General features: G+C 38.8%; 1 protein-coding gene across 1 annotated transcript; it reads right to left on the bottom strand.

Annotated features, from left to right (window-relative positions):
- Positions 1–677: 677 nt before the first annotated feature.
- Positions 678–11,631, bottom strand: gipc3 (GIPC PDZ domain containing family, member 3). The gene is made up of 6 exons (XM_068707143.1): positions 11,329–11,631; positions 7,842–8,027; positions 7,557–7,737; positions 3,222–3,331; positions 2,326–2,407; positions 678–829 (listed from the first exon to the last, which is right to left on the bottom strand). The coding sequence occupies exons 1-6, from the start codon at positions 11,629–11,631 to the stop codon at positions 678–680; spliced, it is 1,014 nt and encodes a 337-aa protein (XP_068563244.1).
- Positions 11,632–11,908: the final 277 nt, after the last annotated feature.

Genomic DNA, 11,908 nt, shown 5'->3' with positions numbered 1-11,908 from the left:
AAATGTCTCCTTGTTCCTCTCCTGTTTTACCCAGTGGGTCTTCATCAGAGGAAAAAGGTTTATTGTTGCCTATCTAACTTCCTTGATTCCTAGATAGCTGGCTGATTGTCCACTGTTTTGCTGTTGTGTTTCCTGACACATTGTAAACGTATCCTTTGCATAATGACCTATATGTATAAGAAGGGATGGGGCCTTAAAAAACATTTGTAAACTTTTATCTTTGATCAAAATGGGAATTAGCCTTTATTGTGGACCAGTTAATTTCACTGTCACTGTATTTCCTAAACAAGATCAGCAGCTAATTGCCTACACCGTAATGGTTCAATTCAATCTTTAAATTTCAGAACAAATGTGTTTTAAAAACTACACAGCAATTGTCTGCATTTATTGTAAAGATTTGTCAACATTCAGGAAAACATTAAGATTGAATATTGACTTATTAGCAAATTATTGTAATTTAACTGTTCAAATGGTTGAATTAATTGCGGTCCCTGTTATGGTTTTAAAGGAAGTCATTAAAAATTCATAGCATCTACGGATTCTTGTTTTCCCAGTTGGATGAACTAGAGAACAGAGCTCTCTCTCTCTCTCTCTCTCTCTCTCTCTCTCTCTCTTCTCTCTCTCTCTCTCTCTCTCTCTCTCTCTCTCTCTCTCTTTCTTGCTGTTATAGTAAATGTCTACATTCTACCATTCTTGACGTCTTCAATAGCCCCCCATACATCAAACAAAAACACATCAGGGAAAGCAAAATCTCCCAGAACTGAGTCCAAGGCCTCTGCAAAGTCATCAGGGCTCTTCTTGTCTTTACCGGCTTCCACGATGGTGGTTGCTGCAGAAAAGAAGGGATGCGAAAGATTGTAATTAGTCCAGTTTTGACTATAGCTATTGTAAGTTTTCTTTCTCAGCAGCCAAATCCAAAACAATGTACCAAATACTCATTTAGATGTCCTATTATAGTCTTTTATCTCATTAAATTGACCAATTAATCATATGATTTACAATGGATTCGGGAGCAATCTCAATGATGTCAAACTGTATTTATGAAACACCAAACATAACATGAATTTAAATTCCTTCCTCGTGCGCAGGAAATGCATTCAAAATCTCCTAAAAACAGCGTATTCTATTATTTTTTAATGTTAATAAGCAGGCAAAGAGAAATGTTATCCCCAATATGAATGCACTGTCAGGCTATTTAAATCTGCTGTCATTCGTGTTTCAACACTATCTCAGTATGTACATGTTTTGCCCAAACAACTGGACCTCGAAAAGAGTTTGTATGATAGCCAGATTTCTATGTGCCTAAAGATATGCGGGTAAAACGATGGCTTTTCAAGTACTTTTTTCCCCATTATTTTGAAAATAACACAATATTTCTATATTCTATAGGAACAAATCTAGGTATAAAACAGAGAGAATAGCAGATTAAGAAATCATGAACCTGTTTTAAATGCGGTCTAAACAGCCAACTGTCTATTTGGAAACAGGCCATTGGCCTTGGAGGTCTATGGGAAAGGGCAAACTGCTATCACTGGCAATTTTAAATATGTGTCCCACTCAAATTCCTGAATCTTCCAAGGACCTTCAGCATGGAGAAGCCCCTCTCATGTGTGCTGACAACACAATAAACAACAATGATTTAAAATGTTTTGGTTGTTGTGATATTCAGTGTATGAAAGAAAATAGCCCGCAAATTATGCTGCTAATTGCTTTTTATGTCTGCTTACACAATTGTTATTGAGAGTAATAGTTTATTCCATGTACCCTTTTTCTGAAGCTTTTAAACTCTTTTTACTGTCTTCCATAGCAGGTGAAGTTTGCTCGATTGAGCATAAAATTATATGCATGACATCTCCATGAAAATTGAGCAAACTTCATCCACAGGAAGACTGTGAGGATGCAGATGAAAGCGCTGGGAAAAAACTGATCTGAGCTGAAATATGTTTGACAAATAACTGTCGCTCTTGATTCCTCCACTGAATACTGAAGACTCAAGAGAAAATGTAGGAACTCAAAGGTCAAAAGGGTCAAGGGAAAGTAAATACTAAACTACCATGCACACACACACTACAGCTCCCTGGATTATTTGTGGGTGAGTATAAATCCTGAAGAGGAATTTTCCTTTAAATCCGACCCAGGTATGAAGTGGGCTGGCCTATCTCAGCCTGCGAGAGAGTGAGTGAGGCTGATTGTCAGTCTAGTATAGCTCACAATAAACCCAACTGACTCCTGGATCTGTTTGTGAACATCCGTTCAGCAATGGCAAAGGTAGACTGAAAGGTGATGTCTATTTTAAGGACCCAAGATTTATGTGGGTGATCTTACCCAGCTCCAGATCTCTGATGCCCATGTAGCTCTCTAGCAGATCGTCCACTTTCTTGGTGGCCTGTTCTTCAAACTCATTCTGCTGGCAGAGCGAATGGGAAAGTACAGAGGTGTTGGTGAAAATGTTTTGGTGTCCCCGCTCTAAATATGGTGATAAAAACTCAGCATTCCTTCTCATTCCAAAACATGTGAGAGACAATAATATCTTGGGCTACTGTTTATCACTTATCTTTATGTTGTATAAATATATCAAAGTTACAGATGAAGTTGAGTATTGCTGGTAGGTGTTCACGGCTTGCCAAGTGTTCAATCCAGTGAACATTTTCACCCTCAGAATTTTCTCCAAATGGATATGGTCGGTGTATTCACTTCATAGTTCAGTGTTATGTGAGATATCCTGCATTGAAGTGTTTACAGAGGTCACTTCCAGCAAAAGTGAGAGAGACATTGTTCAATGTGGAATTACGGATATCGTGTGGCTGTGTGTGTGTGTGTGTGTGTGTGTGTGTGTGTGTGTGTGTGTGTGTGTGTGTGTGTGTGTGTGTGCTTGTTTATGTCGGACCAGAGTCCACTGGGAGTGTTCAGTTCAGTTCAATCTCCACTCAACACATCCAAAAACCTCAAATCAAATAATGTTCAAGACAAGATAAAAAATATTTAATATAAATATAAATATATAATATTTAATCCACTGTAAAATAGAGAGGAAGACACTATAAATCATTTAATAGTTCCTTCTGTGTGTGTGTGTGTGTGTGTGTGTGTGTGTGTGTGTGTGTGTGTGTGTGTGTGTGTGTGTGTGTGTGTGTGTGTGTGCATATATGCGTATACTTGTCACTGACCGAGCACATCAGGAAGTTAAGCAGTCATTGTCCGGCAAAGCGTGTGAAACTCACCACTTCCTGAACTGTAGCAGCACCCTTGGAGCGAAGACGTAGCGTCTCCCTCCCGTTGACCATCTTGCCCTCTGTAGATTTTGGCGCTCTGGTCCTCATTCCAATCATGTCTAACCACACACACAAACATGATGCTAACCATTAATCAAATTAAAGAGACTATGTTTTTAAGTTTAAGTTTTCGTGGGTGGCTCTCAATGCTTACTACCATGTTCTTCTTCTAGCATTACCCAAGAAACTGCTGTGCTGTCAGAAATCAAAACTCCATATACACAGTATGGTTTCATGAGAAAGAGAGATTAACAGAGACCAAAGCGACCTTTCACTAATGTGTATTTCTTGGCTTTCAAATGACAAAACATTCATCCTCAGTTTACCAGAAGGCACCCCAATAATGCTGCTAGTTTTATAACATGAAATATTGTTTGAATAAGTAATACTTGGTAAAGTCATGACAATGCATTGATAATTCAATTTCAGCTTGCAATCTGTTGTGATGTTGTGTGTCATCTAAACAAAGAACAGTGTTGAAGCCAATCATGTCTCTGGATTTCCATCTGTTGCCTGTTTCTAACTTTGTTTGTATTAACAATGGCGTTGTTGACTGTGAATCAGCTGATTACCACATCATCATATCCTCATCCAAGTAGATGCCTTCCTGCAAAACTAATGACATTCCCATCAGCCTCAGCTCTACTTTGTGTTTAGTGATAAGTGGCAAATGTTGGCATGCTAATGCACGAAAGATGGTGAACATGGCTAACTTTATCAAATCTCAAAGTTTGAATTGTGAGTACGTTAGCCTGCTGATGTTAGCTTTTAGCTCAAAGCATAGCCTTACACAGCTGCTAGCATATCCGCAGTCTTGTTTTGACATGTGAAATGCTTAACTTTCTTGCTCACAATAGCAATTTGAGCCCCAGGGTCTGCTTTGCACATCTGTTAAATCCTTTCCTGAGGGATGTCAGAAGTCACCATCAGCTATGTCACGTTAACAGTGTATGTGACTGAGAGCATTTCCCCCCCCTTTATGAGTTACGTTGTGTGACCTTAGAAACTGACATGGAATAATATATAACCTTTATTTAGACAGATAATCTCAATAGTGTAAACAAGTGACATCAGACCTAAAGCTTAATGTAGCCTACATTTGCTGCTCATTGGAATTGAATGTACATTACAATTGGATAACTGTTGGAAAGCATGACAATAAGGTTCTCTGTACACCACATAGTATTCTTAAACTAATATTTCTAACATTTAGGGCCATAATGAAGTCTCAGCTCTGTTACATTCAGGAGTCTAATTAGTGTAATACATCATTTTACACATGAATTCTAATTCATCCTATGTGGATTTGGCAGCCAGCCATCATGTGTGTTTCAATTAATGAGAGATTTAATTCACGCCCATGAAAATTGTGACTAGTAGGTTAATACAGAGAAATGAGGTGATGTGTTTTTGCTCTGTTCAGAATGTATACCAGATACTAAACTGCTAACTGCTACTCCTGTTTAACTGTAGATAAAGCTACTGAATGTCTAAGGACATCTGTTCTGACCACGCCCAGAACACGGCACAAAGTATTTAAGCATAACGAACCCATTCACTTCCTCTTTGACTTTGCTTTCACATCCCTCCCCCCCAACCCCGTTTTTGTTTTTCTATTTTCTTTCTCTTGCTTTCTCTTCAGATTCCGAAATCTAACAATCATTCCATCAGGCAATAAACCTTGAAACTCATACTGTTATTGCCGTGGTCCTTGTTAGTGAAGTTGATGTTACTTCAAAAACCAGGTTGTGGTTTGATAACACCTATTTCAAGCTCTTTTGCATAAAAATGTTCACCGAATGGTATACAATGTTTGGTTTCTGTTTATGCCTCTTTATCATGAACACAGTAGCTCACAAAAACAAAACTTTTAAGTCAACATGGATAAGTTTGAGCATCAGCAGTTCCATGACAACTGAGCAAACTCACTCCGCTAATTAAAACTCCTACAGTCCAAAGCTTCAGAACAAGGGAGCGGCTAAAGTTGAGGTTGTTTTGTTTACTATTTTGCTCTCTCTCAATAACATTAGGAGGCATGGTGGCAATATTCTATTCTAATTGTTAACAGGAAATAAGCGTGTTGACCATGGATTTAGCTTCCAGCTGGGGCCCAGTCTGCTGCATCCACTCTGAAAAGGGAACTTAATTTTTTCTTCTCTATGTTCTACACCAGATGCAATAAATAACACACTTATTGTTCTTTTGACAGATAAAATATTTCTTGGAAAGGAAAAGGGAAAAGGGAGGAGGACGCCCTCATGGTGAAAGAGACTCTCCTGAAACAAGGTCACAGGTTCAAAAGTGAATAAAAAACTTGCTCATTGTAAGAGCAGATTTTGGTCATAAACAAGAGGCTGATATTGGGTGATGTCACCAATAAACTTCTCAAACTCAAATCATAACGAATCAGTGTAAAGTAAGATATACACATGTTAAGAAATACAGCAAAAGTCAGAGAAGGGAGCCACGGTTTTGTTAAAAACCAAGTCACTTTTACCCAATGAATGTATGCATCTATTTCTATTCTTGGCAGAAAGATAGCTGAAATGTATATGAAAGTTTATCTCAGGCACTCTAGCAACAGGGAAAGTACAACAAGTATACTTGGATCAAATATATATAGCTTCTTTGGCACTGTCTTCTGTGTGACTGCAAAAGTGTGTGAAAAAGTGTGGTGCTGTGCGTTCCCTCTCTGTGTAAGCAATTTCATTACATTGGAATATTGTTCACGCTGTTACATTTTGGACTTTCCATCTCTGCACAACAATTAAGTCCTCATAAGATTTTGTTTGGGGAACTTAATTTTGGTGTTAAATGTTATGGTCATGGGTAAGGCTAGTGTAAGCCTTCAGGGAAGATTGTAAGTCCATACAATGTTCTCACAACAAGTATAAATGTGTTTGCATCCTCCTGTACTATACAGTATATGTTGATGCTATACTAATGCTCTGAATATTGTATGGAGAACCTTTAAGGTTAAGGTAGACATTTTTATCTTAGGTATGTTTCAGAGATGTTTATTTTTAGGTTTAGGGGGTAAGGAAGGCATGGTGTCAAAAAAAAGTCCTCTTAGAAGTACAAATATGTGTGTGTGTGTGTGTGTGTGTGTGTGTGTGTGTGTGTGTGTGTGTGCGTGTGTGTGTGTGTGTGTGTGTGTGTGTGTGTGTGTGTGTGTGTGTTCCTGTCTATGGAGGGTGTTTCCAGGAAGTTGTTTCTGTATTCCCATAAAAGATTTGCTTCGTTTCTGTTTCTGTTATGCCTGGAGTTGAATTGTAAACTAAAAGAAGCTTAAAATATTGAAATGCATTGCTGTGCATTATCTACTTTTTTAAGAGCCTTGGATTCTCCTGTGGTTGCAATGAAATGAAAACTCCCTAAAGCTTTTTTTTTAAGTTGTCTGGCTATACATGATTGAGAATGAAAGCGTATTTCAGTAACTGAATTTACAGAAATTATTTCCGATGCTCTGCATTTTTTCCCCAAAAACTATTAGCAAAGTACCTCAGTAATTTCTCTGCAATATTTCGATTAGTCTGGTAAAAAAAAAGAGCTGTATTTACTGACAACCATATTTTCCCTGCAGAGCCACTTCACAGGATCTTCAGTCACACACAATCCTTTATAGGCTGAGGCTTAACAGCCACTGCCTTAACACTGGTCAAGTAATTGTAGCTGCATAGTTTAACAACTTTTCCAGGCTCATTGGCAGATAGCCAGTAATCCCTCAAATATTCCTGTCTCCTCTTCATGTTTGGCTGTTGAGAAAATTACCAGAGAATCTTCACATCCATCAACCACTGAGGGCAGTTATGGACAACAGGGTGGGTCCTCCTGGGAATAATCTGTTGGTGCTTGGACAGTGCTATCATAAAAAAGATATACCCTGCGGAGGAAATTGTTTAATGAATCACGACCAGCACAAACTTCCAGCATGTGCTGAGAGCTTAGAATAGCAATAAAAGGAGAAACAGATATATTTATTTTTCCCTGCTGTATTCAGGAATGAAGGAAGGAAGGGTCAATAAGTCATCATGCAATGATGCCAAGCATTAGCAGTCTATGGTGCAATGTGCTGAAAGCATACTAGCATATGCTCAAGTCCTAGTTTGGCTTAAGGGTATTTACCTAACTCTGACAGGTCATCGAGTCCAGCCAGTTATAACCAGAGACATAAATACATTGATCTGGTTATAATTGTTTTCTGGTCAGCAACAATAGGTCGGACCTGCCTGTTTGGTCATGACAGTGAGGCCCGCAGTCATCGAGACAACATTTTTTACTCACCAAAGGCCTTCTTGGGCCCCACCAGGCGGAGAGTGAAGGGTATGCCTCTAGGTTGCTCTTTTAGCATCTTAGCCACCTCGTAGTGTCGACAGCCTACAATACTCTGGTCATTGATGGCCTCGATGTGGTCACCAACGCATACTGTCTTCAGCTGGTCTATGGTGCTGCCTTCCTTTATCCTCTGAAAGAAACAAATTGTGAATTTTCACATGAGATTCCCAGTTTGGAGCCTTCTACAAATTGAGATAACAGGGCTCAGCCTGATTAGCTCTGTCACTTGTTCACCTTGATGAAAGCATATCCAGCTCCATTGTCTGTGATAGTGAGGCCTAATGCGTCTTCTGTCTTTGTCACCTCCACCTCCTTGGTCTCCCCTCTGACGTGAGCGAAAATGAAGTCTTCCAGTCCAATCTGCCCCCCCAGTAGCTTCTGCATGTCCACTTTGTGAGAGTTGAGGGTGCAAAACAGGATCTAAAGGGAAGAAATGCACCATAGTTAGTTATGTGTTTCTGTTAATCAGTGAGATATCAGATTGTTTATGATATTATGTCCAGAGTTTACTCTGCAATAAAAAAAGATTACAACTCCACCAAGGTTATTATTTAGAATACATTTACCATTTATAAATCCTTGATAACACATTATTTAATTATAAAAACAAAACATAAAACAATTTATTATAATATTACAAAAGCAAAAAGAGCCCTTCAGAATTTCTGTAGCTGTGCAGTATAGAGACTAACCAGCAGAGGGCAGTAGAGCAAAACATTTGATTTAACTGTTGTTGCCATTTTCTTAAGAATCATGACTGTGACAGCATTACATTAATTAAATTCATTAAAAGCCTTTGTATATCTTAAGATTAATGTTTAAATCAGTCACAGCATACAGATTATTTGGTTGAACATGTTTTTGTTTGTTGTAGAGGTTAAGTTCTTAATTCTGGATGTTTTTCAAAGGTTTGTGGTTTAATTATTGATTCAAAATGATAAGGAGCTGATAGTAATCAACACTTAAAATGAAGACTTGTTTTTCCTAAACATATAAGTCATCAAATGTAACTACATCTCAGGTGTACACCATCTAATATTAGCCATGTATTGAAGCAAATGTGTTTTAAAGAACAGCATTAGCACATCTGATATTGTTGGATTGAACATCTGACTCTCTGACACCATCTCTACCCTTTTTTATAGTTTATTTATAGTTTAGAACTATAGTGGTCTTTGTTGTTGAAAATAATTTGTTTTTTGAGGTGAAAGTTTAAGTTTGACTTTATAATCCATAACGGAAATTCAAGATAACCTGAGTGAACTTTTATCTCTGTTGGAGCAGTTCCTGTTAAATATTGCTCATAGTAATTCTCTTGGCAAGTGGAACGGTCTGACTGCAGTCCAAGGTCTCTTTGAAATCCAGCCGTACTGTAACTTTATGCTGTTTAGTCCACAGGAGGTCATGGGAACTGCTGTACTTCTCACTATCACCAACTAATTGACTGTTATTTCCCATAGAAGTCTTGTATCTTGAATTCAGACTCCAGTTCAAGGTCTTGTAGATATGCATGCAGATCTAAACTTTGTATTTATATAGTGCCAGACAAAACCATTCAATTATTGGTTAAAGACGTATTAATGCCTTGAACAACAAAGCATACAAGACAAGAAAAGCTGTGTTTTTATTCATCATTCTAGTGTTTTGCATTACTTATAAACTGTTTTTGAAAAAGTGACATACTTAAAAGTCTCAAAGTTTGAAAGATTGTTTTTTACTATTTATGATTGTGCATTTGTTACAAAGTAAGGCTCCAACCCTTGCATTGTTTACTATTATAGTAATCTATCCGACAGTTATCTAAACTGCTTATTCTTTCAGGACAGATGTAGATTATCTCAGGACACACTTGGCAGAGTTTACCCTGGACAGGCCGCCAAGCTACCACAGGCTTACATATATAAGAAGACAAACACATTCACAGGAACTAAGAGTGTCTAATTCAATTGGACAAGAGCATCTGAGAATTACAACATACAAATTCCAGGCAGACTACACACAACGGGCAGATACACTGGATCCCCTTGCTGTGAGGAAACAGCTCTAACAATATAAAATCATTCTTCTGTCCACTCATCTTAAGTCATTCTGGGTAAGATGTTTACAGTGAAAATATTATCAAAAGATGAATACAAGTGAATTGAGGTGTGTATTTGTACTTTATTGTGGTGTGAAAGCCTGGGTTAATCAACATGAGTTGACAGTTTCTTCCTATAATAGATATTTAGCATTTAGGAATTGAATCTTATATAAGACAAGGAAACAAGCCAATATCTGGTAGTTGCCTGATAAGATCATCAAGGTTAGCTCCTATGAAATGTACATCGGTCTATATCCCTTCATCTCTAGCCTTCATGGTGGCCTTCATAACGTTGCTGATAAGTATTAGATAAGGTCAGGTCAGTGTTGAATATTCATTGCTCTGTTACCATAATGGAGAACCACGCAGAGCAGCACATGGCTACCATTATCCTTATTTAACAGGTTAAACTCCTTTTAAAAGTGTATCCTATAATATCGAACTGCACTAACAACCACAGTTTAATTCAATAAACTAATTTCTGCAGACAAAACGTGAACATGCACAAAACTGCAAATCGTTTGCCGACAATTAAAGCCCTTCTACAGTCTTTCCTCAACTATCAATTTCCTCCTACACACTCTGATGATTCTACTGTTGCATCTACTTCCATCTGGTCTGGATAAGTGCAATCAAAATGCCTGTATGAAATCCAAAAAATGAGCACAGCCATGATAAGTCTATCTGGGACATCTATATATGCTCATGAGCATTAAGAGCAGTATCAGACTGCAGTGTAGTTTGGCCAGCCCTGACCTGCTAAAGGTTTAGTGACTAGACTTCTTCTCAAGGATTCTGGCCTTGTGAGCAGCTTCCTGCTGTAACCTGACTGCAAACTGCTAAAGTGCTACGAATTGACTGTTTAGTTCCATAATTTTATACAATTTTGGAAATATGATTTACCTGAAATGTACTATTTATTGTCTCTAAAACACTGTTTTAGAAACAGTTACTTGTTACAGCTACACTCGATGCAGTATTTAGATATTTAGTGTAATGTTCCGTCTTCAAGTATTCTAGATGTGGAGTACTAGTCCGACTACGAAAACAGTTTTTCTTATGTGGCTCAGGAGGAGCTTGTCAAGGCTGAGAAAATAATCCTTGTGATGTCATCAGTGTTTATCTTGGATTGGGCTTGGGTGACACCACATTATAAAAGAAAACCTGTGTGTTAGGTACAGTAATAGTCTATAATTTTTTTTAAATAGCTTGAGATTTTGAGGCTCTTTAGATCAATGTAAGTGAGCACTTATTATCTTTTTACCCTTTTTTGTTGTTTTAATAACTTTCAAAGCAAAATTTGCATCACCTGGTTTTGTTTTGCTCTTGTTTTGTATGTGTTGTGTTTACTGACCACATATTATTATCTAGTTATTTGTTTCCATTATTGATCCTGGTCAAGGCTTGGACGAGTACAAAGTCTGGCAGACAGTAGTGAGGTCAAATGATCTTCAACAGTGCATCATGCAAAATAGCCTAGAATGGAAACCTAATACCTATTTGCAACTGGCCTACCTACCACAAATGTAAGAATGGAATAACACCTTTTTTCTTATTTTTTATCTCGATCGTGTCTCACAAAACTGGAAAACACAAATTAGCCTAATCATGTTTACATTTTCTTCTTATCTTTTTTTGTACCTCTGAGGGGGAAATGTTGAACACTTCCGCGATCTTGGCGTACAGCTCCTTGACATTTGTGAATCCATGTATGCGGCCTGTCGGACTCCCATGAGCCAGCTGGGTGTGGAAAATGAGCCTAGGCCTCGGGTATTCTGGTGGCCCTGGTGGTGGCGGAGAAGGAGGAGGAGGAAGCGGAGGCGCTGTGGCCTCCACACAACCCTGATTCTGGCTCTGGTTCTGGGCCTTTTGCTCCTCTGCGGCCTCTGCCTCGGCCCCTGCTGCCCTCGAGTCCTGTGGGCTCATGGCCTCCCCGTTCTGCATCGGGCCCCAGCTTAGGTATTGTCCTCCTCTTGGAGCCCTGGTGGTGCACTTGCTCCGGCAAAGAGAGAAACTCTGTCCTTCCCCCCGCTTAGCCGACCAACCATCCAACCAAATAGCCACCCAGAGCTTTAGGGTGAAGAGCGCAGATGAATTAGTGATGAGAGTAGCTCGGTAACAGTAGCTGGAAGAAGCCAGCTAGACCCTGCTGGGTAGAAACCAAACACCCTTTGAGATGAGGATTGTATGTGTTACACCTGAGCTTCTGGCAGCTTACGCA

Source organism: Cebidichthys violaceus, unplaced genomic scaffold (genome assembly GCF_023349555.1).
Source record: "Cebidichthys violaceus isolate CVI_PGR_0920_01 unplaced genomic scaffold, fCebVio1.0.p SCAF_13, whole genome shotgun sequence".
NCBI classification, from domain to species: domain Eukaryota; kingdom Metazoa; phylum Chordata; class Actinopteri; order Perciformes; family Stichaeidae; genus Cebidichthys; species Cebidichthys violaceus.
Note: the sequence above shows the minus strand (reverse complement) of the source record. Positions and strands in the feature narration are given on the sequence as shown.

What these genes read in the sequence shown, in the direction of transcription:
- gipc3 (XM_068707143.1), bottom strand. Translation starts at nt 11,631, where the DNA reads ATGCAGAACGGGGAGGCCATGAGCCCACAGGACTCGAGGGCAGCAGGG. An exon ending in CTGGATATGCTTTCATCAAG is followed by an intron (nt 7,738 to 7,841) that starts GTGAACAAGTGA and finishes TGTTTCTTTCAG; the next exon opens with AGGATAAAGGAAGGCAGCAC. An exon ending in CATCAGAGATCTGGAGCTGG is followed by an intron (nt 830 to 2,325) that starts GTAAGATCACCC and finishes TCTTTTCTGCAG; the next exon opens with CAACCACCATCGTGGAAGCC.